This window comes from Lacerta agilis, chromosome 7 (genome assembly GCF_009819535.1).
Source record: "Lacerta agilis isolate rLacAgi1 chromosome 7, rLacAgi1.pri, whole genome shotgun sequence".
NCBI lineage: Eukaryota > Metazoa > Chordata > Lepidosauria > Squamata > Lacertidae > Lacerta > Lacerta agilis.
The window spans coordinates 63,284,756-63,299,317 of NC_046318.1; the positions used below are offsets into that span (position 1 = coordinate 63,284,756).

A 14,562-nucleotide genomic window follows, 5' to 3' on the forward strand; every position below is an offset into this window, starting at 1 on the left:
GGCGATCTGAATCAAATTGTCAGCTGTCGACACAGTATTATCCATGTTGCATTCAATCACAGTGCACTGCTTCCAGCCGTTCCCCCTTCTCTCCAGCCTTGGCCTAGTTCATGGGTGGCCGGTGCAGTTGCCTCCAGATGTTGCAGGACTCCAACTCCCATCAGTCCCAGCCAGCATGGCCAATAGTTGGGGATAATAGGTATTGCAGTCCAACCGCATCTGGAAGGCACCACTCTGGCCTAGTTAAAGCCCTTCTGCAGGCCTGTGTATAATGCCTGGCCAGGGAGCTGTGGGTGACTGTTAATAGCCCAGTTAAACTACAGACAACTGATAACACAGCATCTAGCTCAAAGTCTATCAAACTAGAGAAATGGTTGTGAACCACCCTGGAGGGTCCTTAATGTAAGGGTTAACCTTTGCTCCCCACTTGCAGACTCCAGATAGATTGTCCACTCACAACAGTTAAGGTTTGGGGGGAATTAACTATTCCCAGGTGCAATGCACACCCCAAAATTGTCCCCATGTTGCAGTTAGACTCAGTGGGGGGAACTCTTCTGCTGTAGCCTTCTATCTGTCAAGTCTAATTTCAGTGAGGCGATGGGGCCTTTCAGGTGATAAGAGGCTGCTGCAGGTTAATGTGTGCCCGCAGGCACTGTGTTGGTGACCCTTGAATTAGCTACTCCCTTTCACCATTCTGGTGGCACAATCCTTCCTGTATAGCTATGTGTTTGTGTTTTTCCCATTCGTTTCTATACAGCATACCCTTCAAGTGTCCAATTTCCCCAGGACATCCCGGAATTGCAAAAGCCATACTGGCTTCTGATTTGATCCCGGAATGTCCCATTTCCCCCCTCCAGCGCCACGGCCACCAAACTCAGGGAGCAGGATAAGCCGATGCTTGCAGTGGGGCTGTGGTCTTGCTTCAGACCTCAGTCTCTTGCGAGAGTGCAGCACCAAAAGACACGCACCCCAATTTCAGCAGAGGGGTGTTGGAGGGTATGATATAGCTTGTGCAGAAAGTAAGAAATACTTCCAGTGGATTGTGTCCTATAGTACATTAAAGGGGGCGGGGAAATCACAAAACATACAGAAGAAAGTCCCTCCAACCTGTGCAATTTCAAAGCACTTAAAAAATAATACATGAACTAATTAGCAGTCCGCCCCTGCACGGAACAACTTGATGCTGAGAATATTCTTCTTTGTAGAATAAAGTTCAATTTTGCATCTGGGATTAGTTCTTTAAAGATAAGTCTGCTTTATTCTTATGACAATTATAATTAGCTCTTAATAAGGGTTATGAAGTTTTAAAAAACTGAAACGGGGACTGGGTTTTAACTGTTTTTTGGCAGAAAAGTGTTCCAGTGTGAGGTCCTATTGTTACAAAGCCTCTTAAATGTCAATTTAGATACATCTATAGGTTTCCTTTATCTCTCCCCTACCATTCAACTCATAAGAGTGTAATATTTAGCATTCTAATTGCAGCTTGGTTAATTTTAAAAGGAGCGGATAGTGGTTGTGTGTCCCCTTTTATGTATAACAATAAAGAGTATTTGATATGCATTCGGCATCTTAATTCTTTGCCATGTTTTTTTGTTCTGTTAGGAAAAGACCCTTAGAAGCATTTCAAAGACTTCTAGATCCCAACAGTTCTTACGTGTCAGTTCACTTAAATAATAATACTGACACATTATTGAGAGAGGATTGAGAATGCAGAGGACATAACTGAATGTGAAGCTTTAAAACAGGAGGTTGCAAAGGAGAGACTGGCTGCCCATACTCAACTTGATCTGGAATGTTTCTGGAGAAATGGATTACCCTCAAGGGTAGTACCACCTGGAACCTCAGCATGCAACACGGCACCTGCTTCTAAGACTCCATCCACCAGGGGGCAGAGCTTAGCAGTGAAGGGTTTGAGCTCATGCACTAATGGCCAGAGCCAATGAGTGAAGGTGCAAAGCTCTTCCACTTGTGGATGGGAACCCATAGAAAAAGCTGTGTCAAGGTGCACTGCTTTCTCGTGTGCTAAAAGTTGCCGGCCATCAAGCAATACATCCATACAGGATACTCACTTAGACACAATGCTGCATTCCATTGGTAGTCCTTTAAGTTGAACTAAAGTTAGAGTTGGTGTCTTCAGTTGTTCTCATTTAGCTTTAAAGACGACCACCCAGAAACTGGCCTTACCTTTCTGCAACTTCGCAACTTTCACTTTGCAACATTCACATGCTCCCAAACTGGAGCAGCCCTTGAACAGCTTCATGACTGCCTATCTCCCCCCCCCCTCTCCCTCCTACAGATTGACCCATAAAATTTAGAGTGGAGAAAAATGAAGCTTCTGTATTTAATAGCTCTCATTTGCCTGTTTCCTGAAAGCGAAGAGAATCCATTAAGCAGTGACAATGCTGGTCCCCGAAGATCATTCGAAGACATTAAGAGGGAAATAGCGGGCTATTCAGAGGTTGCTAAGAAGATTATCGACCTTGCCGTCCATGGCAAGGCTCAGAACAGATCCTATGAAAGGCTTGCATTCTTTGTGGACGCTTTCGGGCCGAGAGTGAGTGGTTCCAGAAATCTAGAACTAGCTATCCAGTATATGCACAAAGTCTTGAAGGAAGATGGCCTGGAAAATGTCCACCTGGAGCCGGCAAAAATCCCCCATTGGGAAAGGGGGGAAGAGTCAGCAATGATGATCAAACCACGGAACTACAGCATTGCCCTTTTAGGGCTTGGCGGCAGCATTGGAACTCCTCCAGAAGGTAATGTCTGAGCTTACTGAATTATTTTAGGGTATATGTACATTCCTCACCAAGCGGGATATAACAAATCAATAAAATACAAAATTAAAATTCCAAGAGTTGAAATGCATTAAAACAGCATCCAAACAGCAACAGAATGTTGTGGGAAACATCAGTTGTAACAAACACCTTTGTTAAGAGTCGAATAATTTTTTCTCTTTCCACTGCCAAAAATAAGTAATTGCCGTGAGTCTTCGGTTTGCTGCATATCTCACTAATGAGCAATGGAGGAATCAATTTGTTTCCCATTTTTTTCCAGTCTTAAGTTCAGTTTCCAATATTTCTGCATCATCTGCATCTTAGTATATGTTTCTCCTAATCTACACATTTTTGTGTACAACTTTGGCCAATATTGACATTTTTTCCAAGCAGTTTCCCTGAAAGTTCATTTTCGTATGTTCTTTTCATTAATATAGCTGCTCTTAGACACACTTTATTCCTAATATACACATTTTTTGTGAATTTTGTGAAGCGTGAATTTTGAAGGATGGGTGTGTTTCTGTTTGCATATTGTTTTAGGAGGTGTGAATTTGGTAGGTTTACATTAAAATGCAAACTGAAATAAACTCCACTTCCTATCACAAATGTATTACTGCTCTTTGCCTGGTGTGTCAAAATGATCTTTTGCATAATCAATTGCATATTTGGAAGTCATTTTGAACACCTTGGTGTGGAAAACATGAAGTGGGTGTTCGTGTTTATTAGGGCTTTCTGTGAATGTACATTGGGCTATGAAATATTTGAGGCGTTTTTCTTACCAGTTGACCCTCAACATATCATATTCCCCAGCCCCCTGGTGACTAACAATTCCCCCCACCCCTGCTTTGACCATCAAGAGAAATGGGGAGCACATCATGGAAAACGTCCTGGAAAGAAATAAAAAGTTAGAAAAGAAAGCATTTTCCTTGATATGCATTGGCTTCCTCCCATCTTAGTGGAAACTTCTATAGGTATCGGAGCCAATTCCAACAAAATGATTTTCCTCTGTGGAAGAGTACTTGTGAAACTTTGTCAGGCTGCAAAATCCACACATTTTTCTGGCAAGATCCATGAGCAGTAGCAGACCTGAGTTAATTCCCTGCTCTCAGATCTCTCTTGCAGAATCCGTTTTGGACTCTGCTTCCTGATGTAGTGTTGGAACCTTGCCTCAGCCATGACTGTTAATCTGCAACCCTAAGCAGATCCTGCAGGAAGTAAGTCCCTGCAAATCTACTGGGGTGTTCTTCTGAGCAAACCTGCTTTGGATAGAGCTACCTGGAGCCTTCGCCACCACAGGGCACCAGAAAAAAGTAGCTTGCCAAAGGGCCAAATTAGATGAGATGGTAATTGTGTTTAACATGTCTTAGTTGTTATTTAAACAGCGGGGGAAGGAATAAGTGCCATGGTGCCTGGGAAGAGGGCTTTAATCCCACCCACCCCACCCCCGGTTCTGGAGTTAGTGATGTAAGAAGGCGTCATATACTGTAGTGTACTGTATTCATCGCATGCACCACTGTTTCCTTTTTACTGCAGTTCAGGGACCCAGGTGGCGCTGTGGGTTAAATCACAGAGTCTAGGGCTTGCTGATCAGAAGGTCGGCAGTTCGAATCCCTGCCACGGGGGTGAGCTCCCGTTGCTCGGTCCCAGCTCCTGCCCACCTAGCAGTTCGAAAGCACATCAAAGTGCAAGTAGATAAATAGGGACCGCTCCAGCGGGAAGGTAAACAGCGTTTCCGTGCGCTGCTCTGGTTTGCCAGAAGCGGCTTAGTCATGCTGGCCACATGACCTGGAAGCTGTCTGCGGAAAAACGTTGGCTCCCTCGGCCTATAGAGCGAGATGAGCGCCGCAACCCCAGAGTCGGACACGACTGGACCTGATGGTCAGGGGTCCCTTTACCTTTTTATCTTCGCAAAAAATGATGCTGTTTGTATCTGTCTATGCTATCTGCACGTCCATCATCATAGGAGTGCTCTGGCAAACTCACTTGACTCTCCCTGTTTTTTAAAATGTATTTTTGTGGGATTTTTTTTTAAAAAAATAAGGGGACATGTTTCCTATGTTCTCTTTTCTTAGAAAACTCAGCATAGCATTTTTTTATTAAAAAACCATCAACCCAACTTGGGGCAATTCTGTAGGGCTTGTGCACACTGTGAAAGGGAGGCATCCCGTCTCGAACCCTCCCTAGCAGGTGACATCTGTCATTAATGCAGCAAGGAGCTGTCAGGAATAGCTCCTGTTCTTCCTCGCCTTGATGAACAATCACGAGCACATGTTATTATGTTTTCATCGCTTGATGCGGTGTGTAAATGGAGCACTGGGATGAATTACCTGGTGCCAATTCTGCTCATCTGTTACCGAAGCTGATATGGCATGTAGATTGCAGTGCCAGCCAGCACAGACCTCAATTTCCCACCCACCCCTTTCCCTTTCCTACTGGAAAATGAAAATCTGCAGATCCCTGGCTTCATTTTCGCCGGCTCTTTGGATGATCCTGTCACTGAGACATTTCTTAGGTACACGGCTGCCCTCTTCATTAGAAGCGGCTGCAGCCTATCAGTTCACTTCACTTAGATGCCAAGCAAAACAGCAGTAGATTTCTCACTCAGTACTCAGATTTGGCATGCTTGGCACTTGGCGGGGGACGGTTTGGGGAGGGGGAGTCTGGAAGCCCAGGCAGCCTGCCAAGTTAGACTTTTCTCACCTTTCTTATCTATTCCTGGAATCAAACTTCAAGCTCTGCCCACAATCTTTCTTAATTTATTCCCCCCCCCCCCCAGTTGTAGGCAGAAGCAGCATATTTTCGATGTGTAATGAATTTTTAACAGGAAACCAGTTTTGTGTGACCTGGTCTGAGCTGCAGTCCGGTGGGTGTCTGCACTGCTATTTTTCTAGAGAAAGAGGTTCCGGAACAAACCATGAATGCCTCCCTCTTAGCATGGCAATGGCGCCCACCTGAGAGCTGCTGGAACTGAGTTCCAGCGAGTTCCCCCTGAAGAAAATGCCCTGGGCATTTTGGTGTGTCTCGCTGCCCACGTCACAGTATCTCCCCGCCGTTATTATTTCAGTCCTGCCTGGATTGGATTTCAACTCTCTTGCCCACATGCAGTGCCCCTCCAGCACCTTCCTCTATTTGGATTAAAAACAAAACAAAACTTGAATAGAAAGCAACTGGACAGCATCGGCACACCAGCAGCACTGTGCTTCCTTGTTGTTTATAAGCTTGTCCTTTGGTCTTGCATCAGATCAAACACAGTGGGAGCAACTAAAGGAGCTCTGAAGGATAGGGATGCTTGCAGATTTAATTCAGTCCGTGTTTCTACGTGAACCCAACCAGGTTCGCGCTTCCTGTGCTGGTTCACAGAGTGGAATGCAAAGAACTCCCAAAGGATCTCTGCCGACTGGGTGAACGCGCATTAAAATGACAAATGCGATTCAATTTGAGCAAATGTATAGTGGTCCACATATGGGCAAAAAATCAATAATAATAAACTTCGCATAGAATTGTAGAGTTGGAAGGGACTCCAAGGGTCATCTAGTCCAACCCCCTGCAATGCAGGAATACCGTGATTGAAGATGTTAGCCTAGTGTGCGGCAGATGTGGGATGGGGGGGGGGAAGAGGCAAATTCCATGTTAGGGGTCATTAGAAAAAGAATTGAAAATAGCATTGCCTATATCGTAACAACATTATAGAAATCTATGGAGAGATTTATGGCATGCAGTTCTGGTCACCTCACCTGAAAAAGGAGCCGTGAGGAAAAGTTACAATGTTTGGAGATTTTTAGTTTACAAAAAAGTCGAGTAAGTGGGGTGTAAGGAACGTGCATAGATATTTCTGTCTCTCGTAATAGTAGAACCCGCAGGTATCCGATGAAGCAGAATCTTGGAAGATTCCTGACAGACGAAAGAAAGCACTTCACACACTGCGTAGTTAACCTGCAGGACTTGCTACTACAAGATGGCGACCGGCTTGGAAAGGCTTTGAAAGGGGTTTAGACAAGAGGAAGGAAGATCAGTGTCTACTAATAGTGATGGCTGTGCACTATCTCCAGCATCAGAGGGAAGGCGCTGAATGCCAGTTACCGGGGGTGGGGCTCAAATGAGAAGATTGCTGTTGTTCTTGTTGGTCGCCATCTTGTAGTAGCAAATCCTGCAGGTTAACTCATCACATGTTGAGGGGGTGTTTCTATCAGAGCTTCGGATATTACGTCTTTATGTAGCAGCCAGGAAACGGGCAGTGGTTTGCTGTTGAAAACATCTTTGGTGCAAGCATCTAGATAAGACTACAGTGGAACCTCTACTTACAACCATAATCCGTTCCGGTCATAACTAGAAACGTACATAAGTAGAGGCACACTTTTCCATAGAAAGTAAGGGAAAAGTGAATTGATCTGTTCTAGATGATGAAAAACACCCCCCGCAGCAATTTAACACGGATTTTACTGTCTAATGAGACCATAGATCCATAAAATGAAGGCAATAATCAATGTACTGTACTATAAAAAAAAATAAGACAGTATTGCAGATGTTGATTTTTTCCCCTTACGCACACTGAGGGTGGGTGGGCTTACCTGGCTACAAGCTGGGGGTGGGGCAAGGGTCAGTAAAGAGCTGATCTACTTCGGCCAGGATTACTTTTTTTTCTTGTCAGGCCAGGTTCTTCTCTGGACTTCCTCAGGTTAGTTCCTCGGTGGGTGTTTGGGGCTGCAGTGCCTCTTGCAGGCGGCACCTCTTCCACAGCTTTGGGGGTGGGATGGGGGCCCTCTCCCTGGCAACGGAGGCCTCAGTGCTGCTCCGCAGCTAGCAGGGTGAGCTCCAGGCTAGGCCTCTGTTTGTATCTAGAGGAAAGTTCATAAGTCGAAGCACCTAATGAAGGTCGTAACTGGAATCGTATGTAAGTAGAGCCATACGTAAGTCAAGGTTCCACTGTAATTACAATTTACAGTTACAAACTGAAGAACAGAAAGGAGACTCTAGTGCTTTTTCATCCTTTCCATTGGCCTTGGCACAAACCAAGTGTGTGTGTAGGGGGGGGTGACATTTGTTCCAGCATTTAGCTTTTACTGACGTGTTTTGCGGCTTCTAGGTGAAATGCACAGTGGTGGAATTCCAGGCATCCATTACGACTTCTATATTTAGTAGCCGAGCCTTGCTCTTGTTGTTGAACAGTTTCCACTTACTTCTGTAACTCGTCTGCAAGATTGGATCTTGAGCATTGTGGTCATCTTGCAAACAGTTTTGTAAAAACCATGAAACGTGGTTCCCAAATGTATGCTCAGTGAAATATATATATATATATATATATATATATATATATATATATATATATATATATGTGTGTGTGTGTGTGTGTGTGTGTGTGTGTGTGTGTGAGCACACACAAAAAACCATCCCATCTGGTTACCACTTTTACCTATAAACATTTATTTGTTCTCTCAGGCAAGGCCACAGGGTAGGCAGAGAGGAAATGTTTATAGTGGGTGTTTTTTGTTTTGTTTTTAAATTTTTGCTTAAGAGTTTATTTGTACTAGAAATTCAGAAACTGCAGATCCTTGGGTTTTGTTATTTTTTAAAAGAGAAGAAGCAAAGCCTATTGAGAGGAATTACTGCAGGCTGGCCACTGATTTTGTGTTTTTATAAATCATTTTCACATCCACCTTTGGGTTAAAAAATATCTGTATATGAAAAACATTGGTTTCATTTCAAAGAGGATTTCATGAAAGAGAATTTCCTGGAAGATTCTGCCCTTTATAATAATGTTTCATGTTACTCAGCAACCAAGCAAAACAATGGTCAGATCGTATCAATACTTTGAAGCTGTGTGGTGTGTTTAAAATGGAAATAGTTGAAGCCCTGCAAATCTATATGCCTGACAGGAGACATACTGGTAATGTCATTGTCCCTTTGTTTTACTTTTATTGAATTCTAGCGTATTGCAGGAATGATAAAAGGCACACGTGCTATCTTGGAAATATGGGAGTGCTACTGTGTTGGGAAACAGTACACATCTGAAATGCAACTGTCCTTCAAAATTTGCACGCAGTTCTTCAACCAAAAAATGTGTACAAAAATGCATATAGCTGTGAGGAATGTGCATACAAATACATATATTAGTGAAAATAAATTTCACTAATACCCCAAAAGCATTTGGTTAAGGGAAAGTGCTTGCAAAGATGTGTGTAGTAGGAGGAATCTGCACTAAAATGCTGATGGATTGTCAGCAATGTTCCTTTTAATATAAAAATTGCAAGAGATGCTTAATGTAGAGAATTTAAGATTGGAATATGAGAATCTGAGGGAAACGGGACAGATATGGCCCTCCCTGGTAGGAGGAGGTGCCATTTAGATTTTTCAGGCACTGAAATGTCTTTGGTCACACCTGTCTCCATAACTGTCCTAATTTTTCATTTTCAGGCATTACGGCTGAGGTCTTAGTGGTGACTTCCTTTGACGACCTGCACAAAAAAGCTCAGGAAGCCCATGGAAAGATCATTGTTTACAACCAGCAGTTTGTCAGTTATGGTGAAACAGTCCAGTACAGAGTTCAAGGAGCAGTGGAAGCAGCTAAAGTGGGAGCGAAGGCATCTCTTATCAAGTCTATTACTCCGTTTTCCATCCATAGGTAAGGGCTTGTTGCTTGGTGCGAGTCAGACATCACCTCTGCTTTCATCTGGGGGTGGGGGTGGGGCAATCCTGTGGCAGGATCTGCTGGGATGAGCAGCTCAGGATGCAGTGGATCTCTGGCAGCTGGCTGATTCGTGGCTCAGCTGGTATTAATCCTCAACCCCAGCTCAGCTAAAGATACTCTGATGTAACTTGCTCATCCTGGCTCAGCTAGCTGAGCAAAAGCTAGTGCGAGTTCCCAAAAAGGGGCATTCTGGGGGTGTAGAGTGGGCAGGACTAGAGAGAGTAGACTTAGACTGGATTCATGACCTGGAAACCTGGCAGGGAACGCTATTCTAAAGGTTTGTTTCCCCTCTGCCAGGTGTAGGCAGAGCAGCAGCAGCAGCAGCTCCTCCTGAATGGTTTTTGGATCAGGTGTAACTTGATGCCTACTTAGCTTGCACTGGCCTGCTTTATGCCTGCTTCATGTACACAGGATCACTCCCTTAGTGTTTCAGATTGCCTCCATGCTCTTGAGGCAGGCTTGCTCCCAATAAAGAAAGGATATTTGGATTGGAACCATTTGCTGTATATTATATTGTTGTTGTTCTACTGGTAGTTCAGGTTTGGAATTTGACCTCCAAAGACTCTCGATAGCTGGAGCCCCAGGCGTTATTCGTGAAATTCCTGGCTATGTGATGAGAATGCTGAACGTCATCCTTTCAAACATATTTAGCACAAGTTATGGCTTGTGCTTGCCAACCTAGCAGTTCGAAAGCACGCCAAAGTGCAAGTAGATAAATAGATACCGCTCCGGTGGGAAGGTAAATGGCGTTTCCGTGTGCTGCTCTGGTTTGCCAGAAGCGGCTTTGTCATGCTGGCCACATGACCCGGAAGCTGTACGCCGGCTCCCTCGGCCAGTAACACGAGATGAGCGCCGCAACCCCAGAGTCGGACACGACTGGACCTAATGGTCAGGGGTCACTTTACCTTTATAGACTTATACACTGAAAAATACAGTACGTTCTTTAAAATGCCTGCTGGAACAGATGCCTCTCCATGCCTACAGATGCAAGGCTGGCTCAGTTTTACTGCCTGAAGTGAAGTAGCAAATATGTATTTATAAAAAGTATATAACACCCTCTCATAAGATATTGCGGCATCAATACGAATGTACACACAAGTCAAGGTGCATAATGCCCAAAGGCAGCAAATTATTGTGACACCAGAGGCAGAAAATAAAACAAGCCACCTCTCAGCAGTGAAAATATTTCAACAAGAAATCAAAAAGGTCTTAAATTCGTTTTAGTTTCCATATGCTGTAATTATTATTTTTTGTAGAAATAGTGATATTATTCCTTATTAGCTATTCCTGACTTGAGATGTTTCTAGTGTTTAAATTTTTTATAATGTTTATTTCTTCTCAAAAACCTTTTTTTATCACAAAGAAATGTTTGTTAAGGGACATTTCTGCTATCTCTGTTTTACAGAGTGGGGAGTTGAGAGGTAGTAATTTTCTCAAGGCCTCCCAGGGGCTGCAATTTGAATTCAAGTGTCCTAGTTTCAAGTAAAAGTCTGGTGGTCAATGTGGTCCCCCCCGTTTGTTACTTGAAGAAATTATTTTCATTGTTCCCATATTCAACATTGCCTAGAATCAAAATTCACAGCCTTTTTTGCATACAAGTTCTGTGATACTAGGATATTTCCAAACATCTACCAAAATTTATCTTTATTGACTAAAACTAGGCATATGTGAAACCTCCTCTGAGAGGTCATTGGTAGCATTATTGACTCTCTTTTGGCTTCTCTCAAGAAATAACAAGCACATTCATTACAAATTTTGCTTTAGACCAAACATTAGTGCTAACTGAAACAAGGACACATTTTGCTTTGCTTTGACTGTATGTTCTTTATATTTTTCCAACCCAGGGGAGTCCATTTTTTGAGGCATCATCATGAAGACTGCATTAGGCAGTGGGGTGACTGCCTTAGGTAGAACATGCTAAAGGGTGGTGTTGAGAGAGCAGGGGACTGGCCCTACTTAGTGGAGGACATTACCAGTGTTCAAGATTCAGTTGCCACTTCCGGTTGGCTTCTGTATGTGGAATTAGTGGGGAGGGCAGAACATCTTGGGTATGATCACTTTGGCAAAGGTAAGGTGTACTTCGGCCTTTTCACTGTAAAGTGAAGAAATGGGAAGCAGTTGCTTATTCTCACCCCATGTTGTTCAGTCATTCAGTCGTGTCCGACTCTTCATGACCCCATGGACCAGAGCACGCCAGGCACGCCTATCCTTCACTGCCTCTCGCAGTTTGGCCAAACTCATGTTAGTAGCTTCGAGAGCACTGTCCAGCCATCTCATCCTCTGTTGTCCCCTTCTCCTTGTGCCCTCCATCTTTCCCAACATCAGGGTCTTTTCTAGGGAGTCTTCTCTTCTCATGTGGTGGCCAAAGTACTGGAGCCTCAACTTCAGGATCTGTCCTTCTAGTGAGCACTCAGGGCTGATTTGTTTAAGAATGGATAGATTTGATCTTCTTGCAGTCCATGGGACTCTCAAGAGTCTCCTCCAGCACCATAATTCAACACCATACCATCTCACCCCATAGCATATGAAAATTGAATCATGGCATTTCAGAAATGAGCTCTATCTAACATTTATGATATGCAAGTGGATTGTAAAAACAGCAGAAAACTAGTGAGGGTCTTTTGAGACAGCCTTTCTGCAGTTCTGGCTATTAAAACGGGTTGAGCTTCAGACTATTGGTCCTGATTTCTAAAAACCAGAAAATTGTGTGTGTGTGTGTGGGGGGGGGGGTTTGCAGGGAAAGCATACACTTTACAAAAAAAAAAACCCAACAGGACTAAAAGAAAGTCTGCTATTGTGAGTCTATTATTGGTCGGTCTGTCTGTCTGTCTGTCTGTCTGTCCTGGTAGTGTCTACTATAACTGGCAGTGGCTGTGTGTGTGTGTGTGTGTGTGTGTATGTGTGTATGTGTCTATGTGTGTATTAAGGTTTACAAATTTAATACACAATACTTATTTTCCAATTAATATTCATGTATCATTTAACTTCCCCTCCACCCCTTCATGGTTACCCCACATTTTCTAATTTTCTTATAATTACCGTATACCCCATCCTTTCTGCTTGTTCCCAGATACATGTTTTACTGCAGTTCTTCATTCAAATCCTATTTGTGTTTTTACATGTTTACAATAGCTCTTTAGATACTCTACAAAAGGTTACCAATCCCCTTGAACTATGGGATCTTATACATGCAAAGCCTGTGCTCTGTCTTCTATGGGACTTCTCAGAAAAGAGTAGCTGCGGTAGCTATCTTTGAAAAGCAGCCATGCTTGATGGGTTGTGGGTTTTTCTTCTAGAGCATTTGGTCATTGTAGAAAAAAGTTGCAAGACTAGTTCATGCCACGGCTGCATTCACAACGCCAATTAATTCCATCTCCCCAACATTACCTTGTTAATTTCACATTAAATTTGAGCTTTCACACAATGTAAAATCCAAAAATCTAGCAGAATATAGTGGACATTTAGTGCTCATTTCCATGTTAATCACTTTCAGAAAAAATATGCATTTGCAACCCCATTAATCCAGAAAATTGCAGGAACAAATTGGTGAAATTTAGGGTGGCATACTTTCATACAGTTCTTTCCTGCTATTCTCATGGGTCAGTCATGAGGCAAAGGGTGGGGAAGTACAGAGCTGGCTCACCCATGAGGCAAGGCGAGGTGACCACCTCAGGCGGCAGAATCCACAGGGGCAGAGGATCTGGCCTTCAAGGAATGCATCTGCTGCTACTACTACTGTTGGCGCAACAACAGCTGTGGTATGCTCCTTGGAGGCTGGATTTGCCTTCTCAGCAGTCCCCCCAACCATGCCCCCTCTACAGTGGCTTCTTGGTAAATAGGAAACGCTGTTGTTTTCCTCCCAACCCGAGGGAGGAAATGGCTCTCTGGGATCTTCTGGGCTCTGTACTTGTCTGGCATGATTCAGAGCACACACGTACCCTTAAAGGCCTTTGATTCTCTCCTTGTTCCTTCCCTCAACCCTTGTTCCTAACATCAGCAAGGAAGGACTGGAGGGAACTAAGGTTGGTTGAACATCCCTGGACTGTTCACATGTGGTACACACCAAGCATGCAAGGTGAATGCTTGGGACACCTCAAAGGTGGGCATTGAGCATCAACTTAACCCTTGGAAAGTCCAACACCAGGCATCCTTCACTTGCAACTTCATCCTCTGTCTTTCCTCAAGTCCCTAGACTGATTTGGGATGGAGGTCCCAAGTGATAAAGCCACAGTTCTCAGCCTGGTTGTCTCGCCAGTCCTCTGCGTTATACATGATTTCCTAAGGAAAAAAGGCCAAATGCACTGCTTGAAGAAATATAGTCATGCTGTGTGAAAGAGCAGCTGGAACCAAATGAGCAGACTGAGAGCTGTAAAGAGAATGATGAAACCTAAACCTTGTTCACAAAAAGTGGTTAAAAGATGTGTTCTGTTTAATAATGGATTGTGAATAATGAACACAAATGAAACGGAACTCTTGAATTAAAACAAAAACAAAGGAAAGTCCTTTGGTTTATAAAAAGCAGTTAAGGCTCTTGCACATTTATTAATGCACCAAAAAGCAAGGACATTTTTCATGATGTAAGCAGTATTGTATTGTTGCCGTGTATAACCTAGGCTGCTTCCACACTAGAAATTTATTGTGGAATAGACACACTTTGTTTGCTCACTTTCTCCGGGGTATCTGCATGACCTTGTGAACACAGCAACCTGTACCTATGTTTTCCTGTTCATTTCCCTCTCCCACACCCCAAGTTCAGAAAATTGACTTCAAAAGCATAATGGAACAGATTCATAATGACTTACTGCACAGCAGTTCAGAAGGTTTGGGGGGCCAGTTATGGCTTGTATGGATTGGTCCAGCCATTTCATTCTCTATGGTCCATCTCTTCTCTCTAGAAATAAGTTATATTAGTTTAATTTTTAACCGTTCCAAGTAGCATTGCCTTTATGTGTGTTTCTTTTCTCTCTGCTGCCCCTTCCCCACGTTGCAGTGGGGGGTTAGGAATCACGATCAGAAGAGCCGCGAGGGAGGATTTAACCCAGGCATAGGCAAACTCGGCTGTCCAGATGTTTTGGGACTACAACTCCCATCATCCCTGACCAC

At 43.6% G+C, this 14,562-nt stretch overlaps 1 protein-coding gene across 1 annotated transcript in view; it reads left to right on the forward strand.

The window, feature by feature from the left end:
- The first annotated feature begins 2,326 nt into the window (after positions 1–2,326).
- The window catches only part of CPQ (carboxypeptidase Q), a 130,139-nt gene continuing 117,903 nt past the window's right edge, over positions 2,327–14,562 (forward strand). Inside the window, exons 1-2 of the mRNA XM_033155621.1 lie at positions 2,327–2,756; positions 9,186–9,393. Of these exons, the coding sequence (XP_033011512.1) occupies positions 2,327–2,756; positions 9,186–9,393 (638 nt within the window). The remainder of the gene's footprint in view (positions 2,757–9,185; positions 9,394–14,562) is intronic.